At 41.5% G+C, this 26587-nt stretch overlaps 1 protein-coding gene across 4 annotated transcripts in view; it reads left to right on the top strand.

Moving 5' to 3' along the window:
- The window catches only part of LOC148010649 (inositol polyphosphate multikinase beta-like), an 80895-nt gene extending 54510 nt beyond the window's left edge, over positions 1-26385 (top strand). For 3 of the 4 annotated variants that reach the window (XM_087672221.1, XM_087672222.1, XM_087672223.1), the window contains 7 exons: positions 22526-22575; positions 22667-22866; positions 22950-23009; positions 23687-23742; positions 25293-25350; positions 25439-25641; positions 25791-26385. In XM_087672221.1, the coding sequence (XP_087528347.1) occupies positions 22526-22575; positions 22667-22866; positions 22950-23009; positions 23687-23742; positions 25293-25350; positions 25439-25641; positions 25791-25989 (826 nt within the window). In that variant the 3' untranslated portion in view covers positions 25990-26385. Of the gene's footprint in view, positions 1-21640; positions 21737-22525; positions 22576-22666; positions 22867-22949; positions 23010-23686; positions 23743-25292; positions 25351-25438; positions 25642-25790 lie in introns of those variants that run through there. The other variant, XM_087672224.1, reaches the window with a different exon arrangement.
- Positions 26386-26587: the final 202 nt, after the last annotated feature.

Below are 26587 nucleotides of genomic sequence, written 5' to 3'. Positions count from 1 at the left end.
TGCTTGAGAATTGATAATGGGGGTGAGTTCACATCTACTGAATTCAAGTCCTTTTGTAACTTGTATGGTATTAAGAGAGAGCTTATAGCCTCTAATGAAGATATGAAAAAGGTCAAATTTCAGAATTTGCTCATGGTGTTGTACCACATGTTGAAACTAATGATCAGCCGGTTATTTTTGAGCCAGATGATGATAGACAGCAAATAGGAGCACAAGGAGGTCATGGACAACAAGATAGACTTGCTGATTATGAAAATGCAGGTGTTGGTAATGAAAATGAAGGTGTTGTACAGCATGAACATGTTGAAAATGGCTTACAGCAGCAGCCAATAAATGTTGAAAATAATATACCTCCAGATGTAGAATCAATTCCTAAAAATGTTGATCATTGGGTATGCAGGTCTACACGAGTAAGAAGGCAACCACATAGGTTTGACTCCTCCTTGCATTATGTGATGCGTACAGATGAGGGTGAGCCGCTTACATATAAAGAGGCCAAGTCATGCGAATTCAACAGTAAGTGGGAGCTAGCTATGCAAGAAGAGATTAAATCTCTATATGCAAATGATACTTGGGGGATCTTGTGTTGTTGCCCAAAGGAAGGAAGCCTCTTCCAAACAAATGGGTTTACAAAGTAAAGACAGTTGATGGGAAACCCAAGTGGCAAGACTAGTTGCTAAAGGGTATGCACAGAAGGAAGGGATTGACTTTTAAGAGGTCTTCTCACCTATTGTGAAGATGACCACTCTAAGTGTGCTTTTTGCTCTCATTGCTGTATTGGACTCAGAGCTGTATCAAATGGATGTAAAAACAACTTTCTTGCATGGTGACATTGATGAGGAAATTTACATGAAACAGCCCGAGGGCTTTGTAGTTCTTGGAAAAGAGCAGATGGTGTGTAAACTAAAACATAGCCTGTATGGGCTGAAGCAAGCACCATGATAGTGGTACAAAAAGCTTGACACTTTTATGCTATCTCATGGGTTTACATGCAGCCATGCAGATCATTGTTTATACATGAAAAAGGATATAGATGGCAATTCCATCATATTTGTTTTTGTCACAACTCTATAGAAACAGAATTTGTATCCTTTTTCACTAATTTGTCTATATAATGATTTATTAAAAATTTGTTTCCTTTGCACTAATTAGATATAAAGAAAAGTGCATTGGAGCTGGCCACTGATGAGTGGTCACAGGTTATGGTGGACCCACGCAGTGGGTTAGAGAAAAGATAGTTCACACTTCCACCTATATGGCCCGATTGGGCGCTTGTGACCAGAACTCATGCATATCAGGGTTAGACTCGCACACAGAAAGGATTGATGCCTTGAAGTGTGAGCTAGATCTGCCAGAACAGTCAGTTACAATCAACAAGATGGCATGATCATGAAATGCTTATACAATGTGCATGTGTGGGATGAAAGCTTGAAATGCACATTTCTTTGCATAGGAAAGTCACATGAAGATTCTGATACCGTTTGTGATGTACACGGAAAAAGATTTCATATGACACCCATATTGGGGGGTCTCTAAATTTTAGGAGGTCCCTAAATTTTAGGAGCCTCGAATTAGCCTAAAAATGCTAGTCCTAAAAAATAGGGATGTCATTCTAAAAATAGTAAATTCTGTACTCTGACTATGCTTACTAAATTTGGTTGTTTCTATTCTTGACAGTATTCAGCCCAAAAGGGAAGGCCATAGAGAAGAGACAAGTGTCAAGACACTTGTTACACAAGTTTTCAAGTGTCCCACCACTTGTCACATCTCATGACATGTGGCTGGACACTTGTCTTGTGCTACTCCACTTTCCCCTTTTGTACTAGCTCTTCCCTCTCCTATAAATAAGAGCTCGTTTTTCTTCATTCAGCATCATTTTTCTTTGCTGTAAACTCATGTACAACACCCACAGATAGCCAAAAACTGGCCCCATCCATCCCCATCATCATCCCCCACTTCTCCATTATCAAATTCCTCCATATTCCCTCTTCTATCACTACTGTTTTACAGGACAGCAAGCCTGTAAATTCATTACAGCACCTCCTTCTCAAGCTCTTTCTTCCATTTTAGCAACAAGAAGCAAGCCCTATCCATGTACTGCTGATCAATGATGAGGAGGGGGGGTTGCCCATCTTCAACCCTTAATCTTGTCTCCATTACTTTTACATTTTCATGGCTGTAATTTTGTGAGTAATTTTCATTCTCAGCTTTAAGTGTTCATTCTCTTTTATATTAAATCTAGAAAACAAGCGAATATCATAATTGTTAAGCATACTACGTTGTTCGGGGCGTTTACAGTGGTATCAGAAACAAAGCCATACCAATGAAAGGAAACAAAGCCATACCAATGAAAGGAGCCGATCAAGAAGTCCAACTACTTCTAAGAGGCAGTCCCATTCTACTTCAAGACAAAGAAAGAGATCGCGTCAAAGCTCATCCTCTTCTTCAAAGTCATCTGGCGCCTACTCTGATGGACCCTCTTCTAGTGACGAAGAGTCACACCCATCTCGTGGAAGACCTCATCATCGTCAAAGGCATCGACATTCTTCACCCTCGTCTCCATCAAGCGCTTCATCATCTTCAACCTCAAGATCCGGGCGTAGACGAAGGCATAAGAAGAAGAAGACTAAGTCACTATCTCAACTTGAAAAGAAGATCAAGTTTAGTATGTATAATGGTTCCCGAAATCCTGATCTTCTTCTGAAGTTTATTCGTCAATTTCAAATTTTGTATGGTCGTGACAAGTATAAAGAAAAAGAAAAGATTAAGTTTGCAGCTTTACATTTGACCGACTTAGCCCATACTTGGTGGACAGGGTTGGAATATGATCATGCTGCCCCAAAATCATGGCGGTTCTTTGTTCTCATGATACAAAGCCAATTTCTTCCTGTTCATTTCAAAAGAGATGTAAAAATGGAATGGAATCGGCTTTGGCAAAGGAAAAATGAGTCACTTGGTGACTATACCAAGAGATTTTGGGAGCTACTTTTGAAGGTTAAACATTTCAAGAAGATCAGCAGTTCGGAAAAGCTTAGGAAGTTTCAAGGAGGTTTGCCTTTTAAACTTCGTAGTGCTCTTAATCATTATCATTATTCTAGTCTCAGGGAACTCATTGACCATGCTGAGACATGGGAAATGGAGCACAATGGCAACAAATCATTCCAAAAGAATGATAAGAAGAGAGTAGCTGATGATGAGGAGTATTCAGCTCCAAATGAAGGACAAAAACAGCGGCAAAAGCAGCCATCAAATCAAAAGAAGATGAAGCCCTATGCACCTCGTAATGCTCCTCAATTTCGCTCCAATCTATATCCACAAGCAAAGCAACTTTCCGAAGAAGAAAAGCAGCGTTTCATGAAAGAAGGAAGTGCTTTAAATGTGGACAAACAGGCCACATAGCGAAGCAATGTCCAAACAAAGGACAAAGCAAGGTCTTGACAACAAGCCTAAGTCGCCAGTGAAAATCAATGCTATCAGTGATGTAGTTGCAAACACAACTCACACTCCAGAGATGCGCAAATTATTAAAAGCTTGGGGACAGTTGCAAGGTAAGCAAGCACTATTCTTGATAGATCTTGGGGCGAATGAAAATGTCATTTCCTTACAATTAGCTAAAGAGCTTGGATTAAAGAATGAAGAGAATGAATACTTAAAGTTGAAAATGAAAATTACTCACAAAATTACAGCCATGAAATTGTAAAAGTAATGAAGACAAGATTGAGGGTTGAAGATGGGCAACCACCCCTTCCCCCCCCCCCTGAAGGAATGTATTTCTGCTCAACCCAGGTCCCTTAGGGAAGAGCTCAGTTACAATCAACCTGAGAATGAGGAAAAGTAATTAAAAAAACTCATGTACAGCACCCACAGATAGCCAGAAACTGGCCCCATCCATCCCCATCATCATCCTTCACTTCTCCATTATCAAATTCCTCCATATTCCCTCTTCTATCACTGCTGTTTTACAGGACAGCAAGCCTGCAAATTCATTACAGCACCTCCTTCTCAAGCTCTTTCTTCCATTTTAGCAACAAGAAGCAAGCCCTATCCATGTACTGCTGATCAACGATGAGGAAAGGCTGATTTCCCCTCTTTCTTCTCTCATACTGTAAAGAAATCAGTTCTTATCATTGCATAATAGATAATGCGTGTGTGTTTGTACATCTTTGCATGATCTTGTGAGCGTGAGAATTACTTCTCCTCACTCTCAAGTTGATTGTAACTGAGCTTTTCCCTAAGGGACTTGGGTTGAGCAGAAATACAATCCTTCGGGGGGGCTTGCCCATCTTCAACCCTCAATCTTGTCTCCATTACTTTTACATTTTCATGGCTGTAATTTTGTGAGTAATTTTCATTTTCAGCTTTAAGTGTTCATTCTCTTTTATATTAAATCTTGAAAACAAGCGAATATCATAATTGTTAAGCATACTACGTTGTTTGGGGCGTTTACAGTGGTATCAGAGCTTTGGCTCGGTCCTCACCCCAACACTTGTAGTGCTTACAATTATAAGTTTGTTTGTTTTCAGCCCTTGCATTGAGTGCTTGAGCATATTTTTCTTAGAGTCTCAATGGATTAATCGAGTGCTATCCTTCAAGCAATTCAAAGTCTTAGAGAGGAGAATCAGCAAATTCGTGAGCAACTTCTCAAACTAGAAAATGTTGAGAATCCCAAAGAATTCAAGGAAAGAAGCCCATCTGCTTCAAGGAGACAAAGCCATACCAATGAAAGGAGGCGATCAAGAAGTCCAACTACTTCTAAGAGGCAGTCCCATTCTACTTCAAGACAAAGAAAGAGATCGCGTCGAAGCTCATCCTCTTCTTCAAAGTCATATGGCGTCTACTCTGATGGACTCTCTTCTAGTGACAAAGAGTCACACCCTTCTCGTGGAAGACCTCATCATCGTCAAAGGCGTCGACATTCTTCACCCTCGTCTCCATCAAGCGCTTCATCATCTTCAACCTCAAGATCTGGGCATGGACGAAGGCATAAGAAGAAGAAGACTAAGTCACTATCTCAACTTGAAAAGAAGATCAAGTTCAGTATGTATGACGGTTCCCGAAATCCTGATATTCTTCTGAAGTTTATTCGTCAATTTCAAATTTTGTATGGTCGTGACAAGTATAAAGAAAAAGAAAAGATTAAGTTTGCAGCTTTACATTTGACCGACTTAGCCCATACTTGGTGGACGGGGTTGGAATATAATCATGCTGCCCCAAAATCACGGTGGTCCTTTGTTCGCATGATACAAAGCCAATTTCTTCCTGTTCATTTCAAAAGAAATGTAAAAATGGAATGGGATCGGCTTTGGCAAAGGAAAAATGAGTCACTTGGTGACTATACCAAGAGATTTTGGGAGCTACTTTTGAGGGTCCAACATTTCAAGAAGATTAGCAGTTCGGAAAAGCTTAGGAAGTTTCAAGGATGTTTGCATTTTAAACTTCGTACTGCTCTTAATCATTATCATTGTTCTAGTCTCAGGGAACTCATTGACCATGCTGAGACATGGGAAATGGAGCACAATGGCAACAAATCATTCCAAAAGAATGATAAGAAGAGAGTAGCTGATGATGAGGAGTATTCAGCCCCAAATGAAGGACCAAAAGAGTGGCAAAAGCAGCCTTCAAATCAAAAGAAGTTGAAGCCCTATGCACCACCTAATGCTCCTCAATTTTGCTCTAATCTATACCTACAAGCAAAGCAACTTTTCGAAGAAGAAAAGCAACGCTTCATGAAAGAAGGGAAGTGCTTTAAATGTGGAGAAACAGGCCACATAGCGAAGCAATGTCCAAACAAAGGACAAAGCAAAGTTTCTGACAACAAGCCTAAGTCGCCAGTGAAAATCAATGCTATCAGTGATGTAGTTGCAAACACAACTCACACTCCAGAGATGCGCAAATTATTAAAAGCTTGGGGACAGTTGCAAGGTAAGCAAGCACTATTCTTGATAGATCTTGGGGCGAATGAAAATATCATTTCCTTGCAATTAGCTAAAGAGCTTGGATTAAAGAATGAAGCGATGGACACTCCCGCAGAAGTTCGCCAAGCTTTAAATGCCGATGAAGGTGACACAGTGAAGACTGTGACACCCTACATTGGCAAGCTCAAGTTTCAAATTCAAGGCTACAGTGACGAAGATACCTTCTGTATCGGAGACCTTGATGGTTGCGATGTGATTCTTGGCATGCCTTGGAATCATAGAGTAGATTCAACCATCTTCTCTCAGAAAAAGAAGGTAGAACTCACCAACAAAGGCAATAAGTACGAGATCCAAGCTGGAGTTTCTGGAGACACCATACCTATGGTAAGCCATATGCAAGTCTCTAGAGCAATTAAGGATTGTGTTCAATGTTGTTTGCTTTATGTCACTGATGTAAAAGATAATATGAATGCTGAAAACCAAGAGCGACTTCAGCTCTTAGAAAAGTATAAAGATTGTTTTTCGGAAGATCTTCCTTATCAGCTTCCCCCAGAAAGGCCAGAAGACCATCATATTGATATTATTCCAGGCAGTTCTCCTCCTAATATAGCACCATACCGTGTGAGCCGTCCTCAACAAGAAGAAATCAGAAAGCAAGTCGAAGACCTACTCAACCATGGGCTAATTAGGCCAAGTAGCTCACCATTTTGTTCACCGGTTCTTCTTGTTCAAAAGAAAGATGGCACATTCAGGATGTGCATTGATTATCGAGCCCTCAACAAAATCACTGTGAAGAATCGGTTTTCTATTCCCAGAATTGACGACATTTTGGATCGTCTAGGAGGCTCAAAGGTTTTCAACCGCATTGATCTAAAGAGTGGTTATCATCAAATTAGGGTAATACCACAAGATGTACACAAAACTGCTTTCCGCACTTCATACGGTCTTTATGAATTCTTGGTGGTTCCTTTCAGATTAACCAATGCACCAGCCACCTTTAATTGAAGGATGGAGCGCATCTTTAGAGAGCATCGACAATATGTCGGTACTTTCTTTGATGATATTCTTGTCTTTAGCAAGAATGAAGAGGAGCATCATCAGCACTTGGGGATTGTTCTACAATTACTTCAACAAAATCAACTCTTGGTAAATGATAAAAAGAGTGAATTTTTCATGCATAAAATAAATTACCTTGGACATGTTATCTCTTCTGAAGGGATTCAGATGGATCCTGAAAAGATCAAGATAATCCAAGAATGGCCTCATCTTCATGATGTACAGGAGGTGTGATTGTTTCTTGGCTTATGCTCTTATTACCGCCGCTTCATCAAGTATTTTGCACATATGGCTTCTCCACTTCATGACCTTACAAAGAAGAAGACCTCTTTCCAATGGAAGGAAAAAGAGAAGGCAGCCTTGACAAGGTTGAAAATAGGTCTTACTTCTGGACCTATTCTTATCATTCCAGATTTGGTAAAACCATTTGTGGTGGAAGCAGATGCTTGCGGTGATTGTATTGGTGCAGTGCTAAATCAAGAAGGCCATGCCGTAGCCTTTGAAAGCCGCCGTCTAAATGATGTGGAGAAAAGGTATGACATTTATGAAAAGGAGCTCTTAGCAGTGGTTCATGCTTTGAAGGTATGGAAACATTATCTTTTAGGCAATGAATTGCTTATTAAAACTGATCATCAGAGCTTGAAGTATTTCAAGACTCAAAAGCATTGGCAGGAGAAACATGCAAGATGGGAAAATTTCTTGTCTATATTTCATTTTCAAATTATGTACACTCCAGGGAAACAAAATGTAGTTGCTGATGCACTTTCTAGAGTGCCTCGCATTGCAACTATTACAGTGGCTCATCATGAAGATTTTCAAACAATGAAGAATATTTATGATGAAGATACTGATTTTGCAGCAATTTGGTCAAATTTATAGCAAGGAGGTTCTCATCCAGATTATTCCATAAAAGACGGTTACCTTCTCATGAAGAATCGCCTTTGTGTCACTCTTCCTGTTCGACAAAAGGTGCTTAAAGAAAGTCATGAACCCCCTTATGCAGGGCATAGAGGGAGGGCAGCCACTTTAAGTGCAATTGAGCGCTATTATTGGCCAACATTACGAAGAGATACACATAATTTCATTGAGGCTTGTCTAGTATGCCAAAAATCCAAGTATAATAGGTAGAAGACTCCAGGATTGTTGCAACCTCTTCCAGTGCCAAAAGATTCATGGGAATCTATCACAATGGATTTCATCTCAGGTATTCCAAGAACACCTCAAGGTCATGATATGATTTGGGTCATAATTGATCGATTCAGCAAGCAATCACATTTTATTCCATGTCATAAAACATTGAAATCCGCACAAGGTGCAAGATTTTTCATTCAACATATCTTCAGATTACATGGTATGCCTTGTGAGATCATTTCAGATAGAGACTCCAAATTCACAAGTAACTTTTGGCGTGCTTTATTTGAGAATTTGGGAACCACTTTAAAGTTCTCCTCAGCTTTTCATCCTCAAACTGACGGCCAAACAGAGGTGATGAATCTCACTCTTTTGGATATGTTGAAAGCTTATGTTAGTGAACATAAGTCACAATGGGAGAAATATCTTCCATTATTGGAGTTTGCTTACAACAATACAATGCACTCATCCACAGGGAAAGCTCCAAATGAAATAGTACAGGGTAAAGTGATTCCTCCTCCAATTATTCGCACTAAAGATAAGATTTTTGTTGCTGATGAGTTTGCTTCAGATTTAAAAATAGCAATGGTTCAAGTTCGAGCTACTATCAAAGTTGCCCAAGAGCGACAAAAGAAGCAAGTAGATAAACGAAGAAGACCTTTGGCTTTTGAAAAAGGTCAATATGTCTTGCTAAAGTTTGATAAAAGCAGGCTCAAACAAGGTTCCGGTCAAAATTCATCTTTTCCAAAGCTCTCCAGTAGATACTTTGGACCCTTCAAAGTAATTGAGAAAATAAATGAAGTTTCTTATCGACTTGAGCTTTTTGCTCATTGGAAAATACACAATGCTTTTCATGTAAGTTTGCTAAAACCTTACATAGGTCCAGAACCAAAGGAACCCATTACTGAAGATCCCTCAGAAGTTGAAGAAACAAAGCAACTCTTGGAACCTGAACAGATTTTGTTTCACAAGGATCGAACCACAAGAAGTGGCCTTGTGACACGAAAATTCTTACTAGAATTCAAAAATCTACCCACAACAGATGCACAGTGGATAGATGAAAAATTCATGAAGGATTACCCAGACATTCTTCAGCCATATCAAGAAGCTTTTCAGCTGAGGACAGCTGAATAAAAGCCAGAGGGCTGTCATAACTCTATAGAAACAGAATTTGTATCCTTTTTCACTAATTTGTCTATATAATGATTTATTAAAAATTTGTTTCCTTTGCACTAATTAGATATAAAGAAAAGTGCATTGGAGCTGGCCACTGATGAGTGGTCACAGGTTATGGTGGACCCACGCGGTGGGTTAGAGAAAAGATAGTTCACACTTCCACCTATATGGCCCGATTGGGCGCATGTGACCAGAACTCACGCATATCAGGGTTAGACTCGTACACAGAAAGGATTGATGCCTTGAAGTGTGGGCTAGATCCGCCAGAACAGACAGTTACAATCAACAAGGTGGCATGATCATGAAATGCTTGTACAATGTGCATGTGTGGGCTGAAAGCTTGAAATGCACATTTCTTTGCATAGGAAAGTCACATGAAGATTCTGATACCGTTTTTGCGATGTACACGGAAAAAGCTTTCATATGACACCCATATTGGGGGGTCCCTAAATTTTAGGAGGTTCCTAAATTTTAGGAGCCTCGAATTAGCCTGAAAATGCTAGTCGTAAAAAATAGGGATGTCATTCTAAAAATAGTAAATTCTGTACTCTGACTATGCTTACTAAATTTGGTTGTTTCTATTCTTGACAGTATTCAGCCCAAAAGGGAAGACCATAGAGAAGAGACAAGTGTCAAGACACTTGTCACATAAGTTTCCAAGTGTCCCACCACTTGTCACATCTCATGACATGTGGCTGGACACTTGTCTTGTGCTACTCCACTTTCCCCTTTTGTACTAGCTCTTCCCTCTCTTATAAATAAGAGGTCGGTTTTCTTCATTCAGCATCATTTTTCTTTGCTGTAAACTCATGTACAGCACCCACAGATAGCCAGAAACTGGCCCCATCCATCCCCATCATCATCCCCCACTTCTCCATTATCAAATTCCTCCATATTCCCTCTTCTATCACTACTGTTTTACAGGACAGCAAGCCTGTAAATTCATTACAGCACCTCCTTCTCAAGCTCTTTCTTCCATTTTAGCAACAAGAAGCAAACCCTATCCATGTACTACTGTTCAACGATGAAGAAAGGCTGATTTTCCCTCTTTCTTCTCTCATACTGTAAAGAAATCAGTTCTTATCATTGCATAATAGATAATGCATGTGTGTTTGTACATCTTTGCATGATCTTGTGAGAGTGAGAATTACTTCTCCTCACTCTCAGGTTGATTGTAACTGAGCTCTTCCCTAAGGGACTTGGGTTGAGCAGAAATACATTTCTTCGGGAGGGGGGGGGGGGGGGGGGTTTGCCCATCTTCAACCCTCAATCTTGTCTCCATTACTTTTACATTTTCATGGCTGTAATTTTGTGAGTAATTTTCATTTTCAGCTTTAAGTGTTCATTCTCTTTTATATTAAATCTCGAAAACAAGCGAATATCATAATTGTTAAGCATACTACGTTGTTCGGGGCATTTACAGTTTTGTATGTGGATGATATGTTGCGAGTTGGTAGAAGAAAGACTAGCTTGGTTGCTCTCAAAAATCAGCTGAAATCAGCCTTCTCCATGAAAGATTTGGAGAATGTAGAGCATATTTTGGGTATGAGGATTCGCAGAGATAGAATGCAGAAATCACTGTTTTTATCTCAAGGAATGTACATTGAAAAAGTACTGGACAGATTTAACATGGTTGAAGCTAAGCCTTTTGGGGTACCCTTATCTCCTTACCTTAAATTTAGTTAAGCCAACAGCCCAAAAGATGACGTAGAAGCAAATGCTATGAAGGGAGTCCCTTATGTATCTGCTTGTGGCTCTCTTATGTATGCTATGGTTGCTACTTGTCCAGACATTGCTCATGTAATGGGAGTTGTTAGCAGGTTTATGTCAAATCCTGGCAAAATACATTGGGAGGCTGTTAAGTGTATTCTTCAATACTTAAAAGGGTATACAAAGAAAGTGTATTTGCTATGGGAAGGGTGCACTTAGTTTGCAAGGTTATTGTGATGCAGACATGTTAGGTGACTTGGACACTTGTAGGTCCACCAGCAGGTATGCCTTTATAGTTGTTGGTGGGGCCGTTTCTTGGTGTTCCAGGTTGCAGAACATCGTTGCACTAAGTACTACTGAAGCTGAATACATATCAGCTACTGAAGCTTCTAAGGAAGCTATATGGTTGAGCAGACTAGTAGAGGATCTTGGAATGTTTATGGATATTGCAGCTTTGGGATGTGATAGCCAGAGTGTTGTGTATCTGGCTAAGAATGCCATGTATCATTCACGCACAAAGCATATAGATGTGCGATATCACTTCATCAAAAAGATTCTAGAAGATGTTCTAATCACATTGACCAAGATCAAAACACAGGACAACCCTGCAGATATTCTCACTAAAAGTCTAAGCAAAGCTTAGCATGAGCATTGCATACGACTAGTAGGAGTTGGTTAGAGGTTCACTTCGGACCTTTAAGTGGGAGGTTGTTGGGATAAAGGCTCGTTTGACCTCCGTATATAGTACACGCACATTATTTAGTTGTAGATGTGAATGCACCCTTACGTGCCCCAAGTATCAATACATTTTATTCTTTGTGTACCAACACATTGTTGGTACACTCAAAATCTAATCGTACTTTCACTCTCGCTCTCTGACTCTCGCCGTCACTCTCGTACTCTTCTCGAACTGTTGCACATCCCCAGTTGAGCTCCAACACACTCTATAGTTGGTTGGAGGCCAATATTGAGGATGACGAGGTCATTGTGCACTCATGATGAGTTATATCGTGTTAAATAATTGAAATACAATGTTTCTATTATAAGAAATGCATAGGAAAATTAGGGAAATGCAAGATAATACCCAATGGGCCATATATGGCAGAGATCGGAGCAATTATCCTTTTGTTTTGGACATGAAATCAAGGTTAGTTGCTATGGTAGTAGTGCAAGTGCGAATTTACTCAATTTGAAGTGAATTGAGTGGACAAAGGTTACGGCAAAGCATTGAGATTGACTCATGAATCGGCTTAAGGCTTTGCAGAATAGATGAGTTTGGAACTAATATTTATGTGTATTGCATGGTTTGCAGTGCGCAACAGGAGAGATTTGTTGCACATTTGGTCAAGGTTGGTGAGAGCAACTTAAGACATCGTGCTGGAGACAAGTTTGGGCTGATTCAAGAGCAAGGCACATGAGAATCATTGGCATTGAGAGAGTGTTGGTTTGTGACAGCAAGTGACTTGTGATTCGTGCAAGCTTTGAATAATGATAAAGAATTACTGAAAGGGGTGCCAACGTTTGGGGGTCTATTGTGTGTCATCTACCACGCAAGAGTATTCTAACTCTCTTGATGAGCGAGTCTTTTGGTTTGTTTGCTGATGCATGCATGCAAGCTAGTTTATGTTTATTGCCCTCAAGATTATTTCCGAAGGTCATTTTCATCCAGATTGTTGCTTTTATCCTCTCCATCCTCTCTTGCTACTGCATTTGGCAAGAATGGCCTCTAGATCTATGGCGTGACTATATCTTGCTATGAACCAAGGTGTAAGAGTAACAATCAGCTCTAGTTTTGTAATGATGTCCTCCACTCTATTTGCAAGAAGTTTAGTGTGGGGATCATGCTGAAGGGTTGTCCAAAAATAAGAAAGAGATGATTCCCTTGAAAATCCTCATATCTACATGTCAAGCTTTTGACTATGAGCCATGCCATTATCTTGTAAGGCACTATCATAGTCTCAGCTGTGCTATGGAAGACAATCCCAAGGGCTCTCCTGCACACCTTCTTGGCATTGTAACAATCCTATAATTTGGTGCTTTTGTGTCTTGTTTGGCTCTTGCATTTGATGTGAGCTTTTGGGAACAGACCATAGCCAAGCCACGTGCCAATTGTTGGGCTTGTGTGAGCTACAGTAAGATCTCAAGTTTGAAGTTGTTATTCAATCTCTTCTAAAAGTTAGACCTTAAGAAGGGTGAAGAAATACCTTGTCTATATCAATGGAGTATAGCAATTAATATCGCTATGATATTTCCTTATTTGAATTCTCCTTTCCAATGTAGTGGTACCGAAAAAAAAAGAGAGACTTTGCAATGCCTATCTAAAGAGGAATCCCTCCATATCTACTCGACTTTTGTGCAAAAAGGTATGGCTAATTATATTACTTAGAAGACTTTTACGAAGGATCTGTGCTTAACAGTCTAGGTGGAGCTGTCTTAAAATCATTAAACATCGCATCTGCTTCACTAGGCCCCACTGTAAATTCTTATTAACTAGGTACTAAGTGCAATACTATAGGAGGGAGGGCTTGTTTATCTTTTCTGGCCAATCAAGAGTGATTTTTCTTGGTGTTGCCTCATTCACTATATCCCAAAGGTGTCTGCGCATGAGTAGAATAGTTACATGGATGAAGCACACATATATTCCAAGTAAATGTGGCTGATTATATTACTTAGAAAAACTGATTACGACGGAATGCTCATGCTCAACAGACTAGTTGGAGCTGATGAAAGTCACAAGTACATCATGTATACAAGCCTCTCAAGGTTTGGGGGGGATGGGGGCAAGAAGCCATGGAGGGGGGGTGTATCACCATTTGGGGCTGCTTGTCTCCATCACGAAAAACAAGTCATGGCTGCCCCAAGTGCGCATGAAATGACATCGGAGCTCTTGACGAGCCTTGGATTCGCCCTCCACTTGATCCCATCGGCCGCGGAGGGAGTGGATGATGGAGGTCGAGAGCTTTGCTAAGGTCGCCTATACTGAAAGACTCTCTCCGCGAAAGCCTCTTGACACCGCGCCTTCTAGATATGCCAACCAGTAAGACTCCCTATGATCTCCCATACCTTAGAGCGGTTTGCTGTGGGCTCCAGTACCTGGCAGATGGGTAGAGCCTCCAAATCGACCACTGCGCACGACCTTGCCTCGATAATGAATAATGTGTCGTGCATCTTGGCCTCATACAAAAGATGGTGGCCTAGAAATTTGGGGCTTCTCCAGACCGAGTATTGTTCATGCAAAATTGAGGCATTTGTGTCAGAAATTGTAGACATTGTGCGCATTTGAATTGGGGATTTCGCCAAAATTATTGAAATTTTACTCATTTGAGTGAAATTTCTCAACATTGGACCCATAAAATTTGGGGCTTTTATCGTATTGGTGAAATTCTGTTCAGCTGAGTCAGATTGCCTGACATTGGTGCACATTTGGACCCGAAAAATTTGGGGCTTTTGCAAAATTTTGTGAAATTTTGCTAATTTTGCTAAATTTGCCCAGTTTATGCTTTCGGGAACATGTATTAATACAATTGGGACAAATTGATCAGTGAAATTTGGGGGATTTGCTGAAATTGCTCCAGTTTTGGCAAAACTGGCCTATTCTATGCATGTCAGAGACGATTCAGATGTATGGTTAATGCTTTGAGCATAAAAAATTTGGGGCTTTTGACCGTGCGTGTCAAATTTTATCCCCGTGGGTACATGTACAACAGAAATTGCAGCTAAAATTTGGGTTTTCTCATGTAATGTGATGTATATGCCATTGGAACAGCTGTAATCAATTGTGGAATGCTGTAGCACATGGTTTGATGCTTCTGAAAATTTAATTACAGATCTGAAATCTGTGCTTCTATGTGGTCATTTATTGCTGGTTGGTACTTGTTTATACCTTGGTCACTAGGGTGACAGTTTGGGCTTGCATTTACTGATTTTTTGGTCACATTTGGGCTGAAAATCATGGCTGGCAGCAGTGACAACAATCTCATGCACATAAAGAAGCTTGAAGGAGCACATAACTTTGCAGTTTGGCAAAAGTAGTGCTATATTATCTTGTTGCAAAAGAAGAAGGCAAAGCCGATCAAAACCAAAGGGTTAAAGCCCGCGGACATGGAACAGGAAGATTGAGATGAATTAAATGAGCTTGCACGCTCAACCATCGAGCTATTGATTTCGGATGCCTTGCTGTTTAACATTGAAGGTTTGGATTCTGCATATGCTATATAGACTCGACTGGAAGAAGTGTATGCACAGAAAAGTGCTGCAAGCAAAGTGTATTAGCTGAAAAAGCTTATGGATTTGCGCATGGAAGAGGTACAGCAATGTCTACTCAGCTGAGTGAGTTTAACTCTATTTTCAGCCAGTTGGTTGCCTTGAAGTTCTTGATTGATGAAGAATTTAAGGCTACGTTCTTGCTTTGCACTCTTCCAGAGAGTTGGGATACATTCAAGACTGCTATGAGCAATTCCAATGTGATTCTTTTGTATGCTGATGTAGAGAGTACTCTACTCATGGAAGAAATGAATCGGCACAACAATGCATCCAATAAGTCTTCTAGTGCTTTACATACTAGGGACAGATCACAACAGAAAGGAAAATCTGATAGCTAGGGACGCAGTAAATCACGTGGCAAAGATGTTGAATGCCACCATTGTGGTAAGAAGGGTCACTTTAAACGTGATTGCTACAGATGGAAGAAAGAGAAAGGAAAAGGCAAGAAGACAGTTGATAGCAAGGAAGAGAAGAAAGACAATCGGCCTAAGAAGAGCAGTGTTAAAATTGAAGAGGTGAATGTAGTGACTCATGACAGTGATAGTGGGAGTGACGTACTCTTTGTCTCTTCACACTTTGGTGCACATGCTTTACTTGTAGATACAGATGATGACATGCATACGTGGATTCTCGATTCAGGTGCTTCCTTTCATGTCACTCCTCATCGTGAGTGGTTCTTTGTCTATACAAGGGTCGACATGGTGTTGTCCATCTTGGGGACAACTATGCATGTGACATTGCAGGTTTTGGCAGTGTGTAGTTGCAGTTTTAGCATGGCTCTATCTTTATACTTCAGCATCAGCTCAAGAAGAGCTTGATTAGCACAGGATAGCTAGATGATGATGGTTTTCATAGCACCTTTGGTGATGGAAAATGGAAGATCTGTAAGGGATCTAGAGTGATTGCCAGAGGTGGCAAGAGTGATTCTTTGTATCCCACTTCATGTATCTAGTGTGTGTGACCATGTTGTTGCCGTGACCGAGCAGCCAAGTGTTTCTTTGTGGCATGGCCGGTTGGGACACATGAGTCAAACAGGAATGAAAGTGCTTTCTCATTTGGGTTACTTGCCTTGTCTTTATTATGCTGATTTTGAGCATTGTGATCATTATATTTATGGCAAACATGCTCAAACATCTCATAAAAAGTCTCTTTCGTTGAAATCTTCTCCTCTAGAGTTAGTACATTCAGATGTATGTCAGATGCTAGGATTATCTTTAGGGGGAAAGAAATATTTTGTCACCTTTGTCGACGATGCTACACGAAAGATATGGATTTATCCTATTCATAGCAAGAATAAAGTGCTTGACAAGTTCAAAAAATTCTTGGCATTGGTTGAAAATCAGATTGATAAGACACTTAAGTGTCTTTGCTCTGACAATGGTGGGGAATATGTGTTCAAGGCCTTTTAGGCATTTTGTGACAGCAAAGGGATAAAGAGGGAGCTCACTACCCCTCATAATCCACCCCAAAATGGAGTTGCAGAGCGTAGGAATCAGACCATACAGGATAAGGTCCGTACGGTGTTGTCTCATGTTGCATTACCCCATGGTTTTTGGACAAAGGCTGTTATGACAGCCGTTCACTTAATTAATTGGTCACCAAACAGGTCTTTGGGTTGGGGGGGGGGGGGGGGTTCCCCAAGAAGCGTGGTCGGGCAAGCCACCTTTATATGCTCACTTGAAAGTGTTTGGCTGCGAGGCTTTGTGCACATTCGTAAAGAAAAACACAACAAACTTGAGCCAAAGTTTTGTAAATGCATTTTTCTAGGATATGGTGACGAGGGTGAAATGGGGTATAGACTGTGGGATCCCGAGAAAAGGAAAGTAGTATGCAGCAATGATGTTATTTTCTGGAAAGATTGCTTGCATAAACAACCCGAAAAGATTGAGGAGGTCCATAGGGTTGTAATCCGGGAAGAAATACCTTTTGGACAGCAAAATGTGCCCGCTGTACAATAGCAAATACTTGCTGTAAATGAACCTGTAAATGCTGAAAATAATGCTGGAAATGATCAGCCAGCTATTGCCCATGATAATGAGCCACTACATGTGCAGGAACAGCCAGGACAACAAGTTGTTAATGTTGATTTGCAGGTTGAAATGCCAGGACAACAAGCTGAAAATGCTCAACAACCAGCAAACAATGATCACTGGATTAGGAGATCGTCTAGGGCTACTAGACAACCTGATAGATTTGTTCCTGGTGCAAACAATGTGGCTGATTATGTCATGTTGACAGATTGTGGTGAACCGTCTTGCTTCAAGGAAGCAATGGACAAATAGGACAACAAGAAATGGTATAAAGCCATGTTGTTAGAAATGGTATAAAGCCGTATTGTCAGAAATGGAATCTGTTGAGAAAAATGGCACTTGGGACTTGGTGCGGAAAACACTTCCATGCAAATGGGTTTATAAGATGAAGGCCACTTTTGGTTTCTCACCAAAGTACAAAGCAAGATTGGTTGCAAAGGGGTACAAGCTGGAGCATGAAATTGACTTTGATGAGATTTTCTCTCCTGTAGTCAAGATGACTACATTGAGAATCATTTTGGGCTTAGTTGCAATTGAAGATGTGGAGCTCATACAGATGGATATAAAGATTGCATTTTTACATGGTGATCTGCATGAAGACATATGCAGTAGTCCAAAGGGTTTGTTGAAAAAGGGAAAGAAAAGATGGTATGTAAACTCAAAAGGAGTTTGTATGGGTAGAAACAAACACCAAAAGAATGGTATCATAAGTTTGATACATTCATGCAATCTCAAGGTTTTCATAGAAGCCAAGTGGATCACTGCTTGTACACTAAGAAGACAGCAGATGGCAGCTTGATTATCTTGGTTCTGTATGTTGATGACATGTTGATTGCTGGCAGGGATACTCATGCCTTGGATTCATCGAAGCAAAGTTTTCATGACAACTTTGACATGAAGGATCTTGGTGATGCAAATCACATTCTGGGCATGCGAATACTCAGAGATAGATCAAAAGGCCTACTCTATCTATCTCAGCAGGAGTATATCTCCAAGGTTTTGCAGCGTTTCAATATGGAGGGGGGGAAAACAATTGGAGTTCCATTGCCTCCATATGTGAAACTTAGTGCAGAGGACAGCCCTACATTTGATTATGAGAAGGCTGAAATGGCCTAGATACCATATGGTTCAGCAGTTTGCAGTTTGATGTATGCTATGGTTGCTATACATTCTGACATTGCCTTTGCAGTGGGAGTGGTTAGTAGATACATGGCAACCCCTGGCAAGACGCATTGGGATGCAGTGAAAGATATTATGAGATATCTCAAAGGCACAAAGGAGTTGTGCATCTGCTTCGGGAAGCAGAAGGCATTTGTTGTTGGCTTTACAGATGCAGACTATGCTAGTCATGCGGATTGCAGGAAGTCCACTTCTGGGTATGTGTTTACTTTCACAGGAGTAGTCTCTTGGATCTCCAGGCTACAAGAGTGTGTTGCATTTTCTACTATAGAGGCAGAGTATGTGGCTGCCACTGAGGCATGCAAGGAGGCTTTATGGCTTTCACGTCTAGTGGAAGAGCTTGGCATCACAGAGTTTCTTGTTCTCCATTGTGATAGTCAGAGTGCTATCATGCTAGCACGGAATCTTGTTTTTATGCAAAGACAAAGCACATACATGTGAAGTACCACTTCATTAGAGATGTACTTGATAGCAAGAGCATTGAGGTTGTCAAAGTGCATACAGATGATAATCGTGCAGACCTTCTCACGAAGGGTCTTTCAGCAGAGCGGTTCACTCATTGTTGACAGATGATGGGAGTTGGATAGATATATGTATTTCAGCTTTGTATATACCTAGACTTAGCTGATTCTTTTCTCCTCTTAAGACACATTGCCTTTAGGTGGGAGGTTGTTGGGAATAAAGGCCTCGTGTCTTTAAATATGCTCAGGTGTGAACACACACTTAGCACTTGTACTTACACATGTATATCTATCTAAAAACCTAAAGGTACACTCGTCATTGTACCTAAAATTGTGTACACTCTCTGCTTTGCTCTCTGTCACTCTCTCTGTCTCTCTGCGCGTAACGAACACCTACTGTCTCGATCTTCGTGCCTTTTGGTCACTACAAGGGGGGTGCTCGGAAGGGGAGGTGGTGGAAGGAAAGAAGTTCGGGGGGAGCAAGTGGCCATGGAGGGGGGGGGGGGGGGGGGGGTTTGTAGGCTGGAGTCAGTTGGGGGGGGGGGGGGTGAGTGTGGTTGCTATGGGATCTTAGGTGAGGTAGTCGGTGGCGCGGGTGGTGGATGTGGGGGACTGCGGTCCTGTCGGGCAGGGGGGGTTGTGGAGTACTGTGCCGGGGGGTCGTCGCTCGCCCTCCTGCTCCTTGATGCCGAGGTTGTCTGAGGAGGTGGCTGCGGCCTCTCCTGTCGCCTCCCTCTCTGTTGTCTTTGGACCCGTGTGAAGCCGTCAACGTCCACCTGCAGGCCTGTCGGCGGAGCCGCCTTGGATCCGAAACGCGTGCAGTCTGTTGCCTAGTGCCCAAAGTTATGGCAATGTAGGCACTGCCCTGGTTTCCTAATTACAATGACCTGTTGCCTAAAGGAGTGACCTCTTGCCTCAATCTCCAAGAACTTTGGTATACTCTTTGTGTCTTTCACGGCCACTCGTATCTTTGGGACTCATGCAGTTGTCACTGCATCCGCAAAAGAGACAGGAAGAACTGTGCCGAAGAGCCGTCCAAAGTCCTCCACTAACTAGCGGTACTCTACCGCCCGTCCAGGGAAAATTAGATTAACTCGATGTTTGAGAAATCTGGAATGGAGCGCAAATGTCTCTCCTCTGTGAAGCCACTATACTAGGGAACCATGTAAATGACCCCCTTCATGGAGGCATAGGTTGAGCTCTCTACTAACTCACGTGCTGCATCCGCAGAGGTGAGTCGAACCATGAAGATCCCTTGGCCCATGAGGACTGCCTCCGTGATTTGCGCTGTGCCAATGCACAACGTGGAGTGGAGCCAATCCTGCAGTTGGGCCCTTGATGGGGAGTGTCCAATAACCTGACCAAAGATTGTTGTTTCTTTCAACTCCAGCTCTGTAGCATGGATGGCTAAGAGTTGTTCCTCCAAGAGGATGATGCACAAGTTGTTTGATTGGGGGGTACTCGCAGAATGCACCAGCGTCTGACCAAAGGTTTCCATTGCGCGCCCTACTGAGAAACGTGCCGATCACACTGCTGAAATTGCCGGATGGGGGGGGGGGGGAGTGTTGGTGCAAATGGAGGGAGCAACCGGGGGGGGGGGGGGGGGGGGGGGGATTCTGTTCTATTTTCTGAGGATGATGGAAGCACTGGGTGCCACGGGAGATGTTTCCAGATTAGAGTCGCACGGGTGAGGGGCCTAGAGCTGCCGGTTGAATGGGACGGGGACCACACGGGAGTGGAGGGGCTGGGCGACCGATTGGGGAAGCACAGAGGGGGGAGAATGGGCAAAAAGAAAAAAAAGAAAAGAAAAACGTTCGGTTGGGCTTCAGGTTTGGTGTTGGGATACAGCGCAAGACTGGGGGAGGGCTGGTGTTAGAGTGGATCCCAGGCGGAAGGGGGGGGGGGGGGGAATGAGCGGAACGGATTACTAGCAGAGCCAGAGTGGAGACCAGGGCGGGATGGGTTGACGGGTGTGGGCAGCTTCAGTTCACGCCGCTGTGGGATGGCGCGATAGGCTGGCCGGGGGGGGGGGGGGGGGGGGGGGGGGAAACAGGCGGACGAATCGTTGCGGGGGACGTGGCGGCAGCCAGTGGTGATGGGCGACATATACATATCTTCTGACTGAATTTAATACGACTTTAGCTTGTCATTTTACGATGGATAGCTCTTATCAGTTTTATTTGTAGTGGCAGTGCCTAGCTTCTTTCACACGGAAATATATACAACTGATGTTTTATGGACATGTGGACCTCCCTCTGTGATGATGGATTTCTTGCATACTCTTTGAGAGATTCCTTATTAAAATTCTTATGTGAACAATCTCTTGAAAGCCTTAATGTGCCTTTGCAAGTATGAACACATCCTTGAAGTTTTATTTGTTAGTCATATTTCTAGAAATTGTGGAATAGACTAATAGATACAATGTGATAATATTTTTTTCTTTCTTGGCACAAAAAGGGGAGGTGGTGTACAACAAAGAAGAATATTCTTCCTCTTGTTCTTCAATTGTTTGTTCCTTCGCTCTTGCAGCTGAAGCAAGATCTTCACTGGCAAGACCAGTAGCAACTTTAACTAGCTAGTTTGGTTTAGCAATGAGTGTTGTAGGGATTCAGAATATGGTTGGCCAGAGGCACAGAAGGTGGAAGTCACACGGTTGAACAGCACACATTGTTAAAAGTTGTAGTATAGCTCCTGTTTGTGCCTTCAGCTGATATTGTTGCTGCAGCCAAGCAATTCGACACTGCAACCTTTTCTTCTCAAATTGATAAGAAGTTGTGGCAGCTAATGTACCCCGGGACAACCTGCTGCTGCCCTGGTAAGGAGTTGTGTGGTACCTTAGGCCTGATGGGGTTTGAAGACTTTGCAAATATCAGAGCTATAAATAATAAGAGTACATAATACACAATGGATTGATTTCCTATTTTGGTTTTCTTGCAAACAAATGGCTTACAGGACAGAGAGAGACTAGGAGGTTTTTAGTCATGTTTGAGCTTGGCATGTCTGCAAAAAAAGAGATTCAGACCAGAGATTGATCAGAACAAGACAAAGACTCATGCAATCATTCAGCTTGACATCATCCATTCGTTGTGAAGCCCTTGAGGAAAGGAGGGTGACTCAAAAAGGTTGAGGGGGTGTTGAGAGGCTTTCCTTCATTTTCGTGAGCTAAGACTTATCCTTTTCAAACAAAGAAATGTTATAGTTGCCGCAGGTGTCCATTGTGAGCTTCTCTCCTCCCTTTCCTCCCTCCCATAGGTCATATAAGGTAAATACCCATCAGAGTGGCCAGCCTGAGAGCAGTGAACTAACGCTTTCATGTCTCATTCAACTATACATTCATTTTTGTTGCAAGCTTAGTATTTGATTAATGCTGGTAAGAGCAGTCCGATGTCTAGTTGTGATCTTACAGTCTTGTATCTTGATGATGTATTTGGACTTGTTATATAGATATTTATACATTTTTGTTTGACATTGTAAAGGGCCCATCATTTGTTTTTTCATATCTTCAAAGTTTGTACCTCAGGGTAAATTTTTTGAACCTTGCTTTTTCAACTGATAAACCTTTAGTGCAGCAATCTGAGTTTATATGATTGCTGTTCTTATGCAGCATAATGTTTAGACCAGCTGTGAATCAGGTTGCTGGCCATCAAGCTGGTGGTAAGATGTCGGTCACAACGTTGTCGTTAAAATTAATGAGTTATGAAGTTTGAATTGGGTTTCATGCAGCTTTCTCCTTGGTATATTGCAGTTGGAAAACTTGGTCCTGTGGTGGATTCTGCTGGCAGGTTCTATAAACCACTCCAAGATGGCAAAAGAGGACACAGAGAGAAAATATTCTATGAACAATTTTGGGCAGATGAAAGTGTACCAGATACAGTAAAATCATTTTTCCCAGCATATAATGGCACTGAACAAATACAGGCCTCCGATGGGAGTGGGATTCTTGATATCCTGAAAGTAGTAAGGAGCGCATCAGTGATATGCTAATATGCTTTTCATGTATTTCTGTCTTCCTTGACAATTATCTACATCATATTGTACTGGAAGATTTGACTTGCAGATTTCTTCGACCTTGTGTTATGGATATTAAGGTTCTACCCACTTGCCATTACACCATGTTTATGTAATTATGTATGCTCTTTTGGAAAGTGCTTGATTGCATGTGCATGTACAATCTTGCTTGGCTGAAGTGTAATTGAAATATGCAACTTTTTTTAATCTCTTGGCTCCTTTCTTGTGTAAAACTGAGCTCTGTGTGTGTGTGTGTCCATCTGTTTGTGTCTCTGTCTCTCTTTCAGTTTTCACAGATACTTGAGACATGGACTTGTTTGTAGTAATTTATCTCAAAGGCCAAATTGGCCTCTAGTACTTTAATTTGTATTATCTTTCTATCTCGCTATGTGTTTGTGTGCCCCTCTCTCTCTCCCTGGCCGAATGGCCTATGAGAGAGCCTATTAGCATGCGTAAGCATAGACCTGTGCTTAACTCTTGTGATAGATATCTTATTTTAAATTTTCCTACTTGATCAGGGAAATCCGACTTTCTTCTTGTGATCTCCCTATTGGAAATGTCACCACAAAAGTATTAAAGATTGTCTGCTTATTACATTTTACTGGTTGATTTATCCTATTGGATGTTGTATTGAGGACATAAAAGTTTTAATAGCATTTGAAGTTAACTAATATTGGCTTGACTATGCATACATTTCCATTCTGAGGCTCTATACATGGATATTTCTATACCTTTTAAGTTTTTAATGTATATACAGATGGGATCGCACACATGGTACCCTGGAGCGAGTGACATCTACATTGCAAAATGCAAGTTAGTATTGGAACGATGCTTCTTGTATTTTGTTGTGTGTATCATGATATGCACAGAGGTTTAAGTGTAGAGTCGTTTCTCTAGATTATAATCTTCTCTTTCTCTCTCTTTCTCTCTCACACAAACACACACACACACACACAGTGCACGCATGCATGTGTGCTTGCATTCACGTGTATGCACAGACTCGTGCGTGCGTGTGCCTGTCAAGGTTGCTAAGTTTTTTGTGCTGCCTATATTCAGAATTTTTTCATTGCTTTGCTGATCAGTTCATTGCCTTCTAAGTTCTTTCACATTAGCATTTTCAGCATTCTTGTCTCTTCATCTCTTGCTTCTGTGTACATTTTGGCAGCTATGTTAAACCTCTTCCAAATGTTTCAGGTGTGTATTTGAATTCAGTGTGCCTTTTAACTCCCATACCTTATTCATATGTATGGTGTCCCAGCCAGGCAACTTCACTGCCATCAGCTGCTGCTATTGCTCCAGCCTTCTACTCCAGTTTTTTCCCAAATTAGGAAATAAATTTTTTTGTTGGTGTATCTATATGCTTTTGCTGCACGATGGCTTGTGTTTGGATCCTGGAACCCTCGACTGCCAGTTTCTTCAGCACGTGACTTATGAAGAAGCTGTGATTTCATAGGGCAATGTAATTGCATGATGCCTCTGGTATTCAGGCACTTCTCTAGGTGTGACCTCTTCAGCCGTGTTTCAGCCACACTGCTGTCTGCGATGGGGTTGTGTTTGGTACCAAGTACTGATGATCTTCTGCATTTATTTCCCTTGGCTTCTCTTATTCTCTGTTGTTAAGACCTAAGATGGCAAGTAATCGTGAGTCTGATACAAGTTAGGTTCTGCCGGTGTTAGTTGATGGATTGACTTTATGAACCGGTAATTTGTTGCAGTAGATCAAAAGAAGAAATAAGTAGAATCAGTCAGTCTAAGCTTTACAATCAAAGACGATTGACAATTGTTAGCTTGTTTCTGAAGGCTTGTGCACCTGAATTTGAGTTTCTTAAAGCACAGATAGGAGCCTGCTGTGGTGATGCCTATGGTGACAAGAAGGATGTCTGGCATGCCTTAAAAGGGGGAGTAGGCAAGCCGAATTCTACCGTTTTTGTCTCTGTGTTCTAGGTTTGACATCATATTTAATAGAAGCTATAATTGTAGAATGTAAGCCTGATGTGAGAAGAAAGCAGTACTCTGATGTTTGCATTTTGCTCCAATACTACTATCAAATAGTGAAGATTCAAGTGGCTTCCCAAAAACTAGTGCAGGATTAGAATGATCCATTGTTCGATTTTCACTAAATCGATGTACGCTCATATAATATGAAAGAGTGCAAGATTTTACCTGCTCACCCAACTTTATTGAAAGGGCATGCTACAATTATCAGTCTGGTTTTGTGAAGTGATAAAGCTTCAGCAGTGTAAATGCCAGTGAACATGGGAGTTTCTTTTAATGAAGTCGTTTTGGATGTTGACCTGAATTATGGTCACAATAGTATTTTCTTTCAGCTTCTGAACTCCTTGCTGCAACTTGGCTGGACACAGGGAGAAGGATGCAGAGACAACCTCCAGTGCTCTTGGGTTCCGAATCAGTGGCTTACAGGTATAGGTTTGTGCATAAGATGATCTGCTGATAATGCTGAAAATGATGTCTGCAAGGAGAATGTCAAGTAGCTTTGGGGGTGCTACAGGTTTTTGATTCAATGACCCAGGCAATGTGGAAGCCTGGCCGTATTTGGTGCAAAATGCTCACAGTTGAGGGCACAAAGGTGGCTTTGAAGCAGTTCATATCTTCAAATCCAGCTGACCCAGAGAATCCAGACTTGGCTTTTGCATCTATTGTGTATAAAAGCCCAATGGGATTGATCAATCAGCTCACAGAGCTGAGGAAATGGTGAGCCAAACTTTGTGTTGCTGTTGAAGTTTGCATTAATGATGGTTTCCTTAGCGCTTCTTATTTGCTTTTGGATGTTTTGGAATGTGCTTTTCCATCTTAGGTCTTACTGTTCTTAAGGTAGATGGTTGTCTGTGTTGTGACTACAGGTTTGAGAACCAGACTTCCTATCATTTCTATTCAAGCTCCATTTTGTTGATGTTTGAAAGTGACACAACATCTGAAAGAAATATGTGTTCCTCTGTAAAACTGGTAGACTTTGCACACGTCCTCACAGGCCAAGCAGCTCGAGATGATAATTTCCTCAAAGGTCTTGATTCATTAATTCACATTCTTCAGGAGACGTAGCTAGTTGGATGATTTAAGTTTATTCTTGCATGTGCTGGGGTTCCCCTGTGGGTTTGAAGTACTGAAACTACTCGGACTTGTGGAGACCATGATTCTCTAGTTTGAACTCGAAACATGTCTTGAAGTAGAGGCTGTTTGGTTCTTGGTTGGTGTTTTAGGCCGGGTATGAACTAGATCACAACTTTATGATGGTGTTGCTCAAGATACCGGCACAATCCCATCTAAAACATGGGTAAAGACACCTCTACTGAAAGCAGTACCTTTACCCATGTTATCTCAGTGCATTCATGCTTTCGTGATAGGTTCAGTGTGCTGTTGCATGTTTGAGATTTGCAATAGCTCTTTGCTTCTACTTCTTTCATTGAGTTTGTTTTCCAAACTTGTTCTGAAGTAGAGATAAATTTTTCCAAACTTGTTCTGAAGTAGAGATAAATGCTGAAGTCATTGATTCTACTAATGTGAATTGACTTCGATATTTTTTAAATCGATAACCAGATCTTGAGGTTTGGTCTACATTCATGCTACTACATGCTTTGAGCTACAAATGGCTCATGTAAGATTAGAGGTTGATATTTACTTGGTTGTTAGGCTATGCTAG

Source organism: Lygodium microphyllum, chromosome 29 (genome assembly GCF_053477565.2).
Source record: "Lygodium microphyllum isolate KBCC chromosome 29, Lygodium_microphyllum_v1.1.10, whole genome shotgun sequence".
Lineage (NCBI taxonomy): Eukaryota > Viridiplantae > Streptophyta > Polypodiopsida > Schizaeales > Lygodiaceae > Lygodium > Lygodium microphyllum.
Note: the sequence above shows the minus strand (reverse complement) of the source record. Positions and strands in the feature narration are given on the sequence as shown.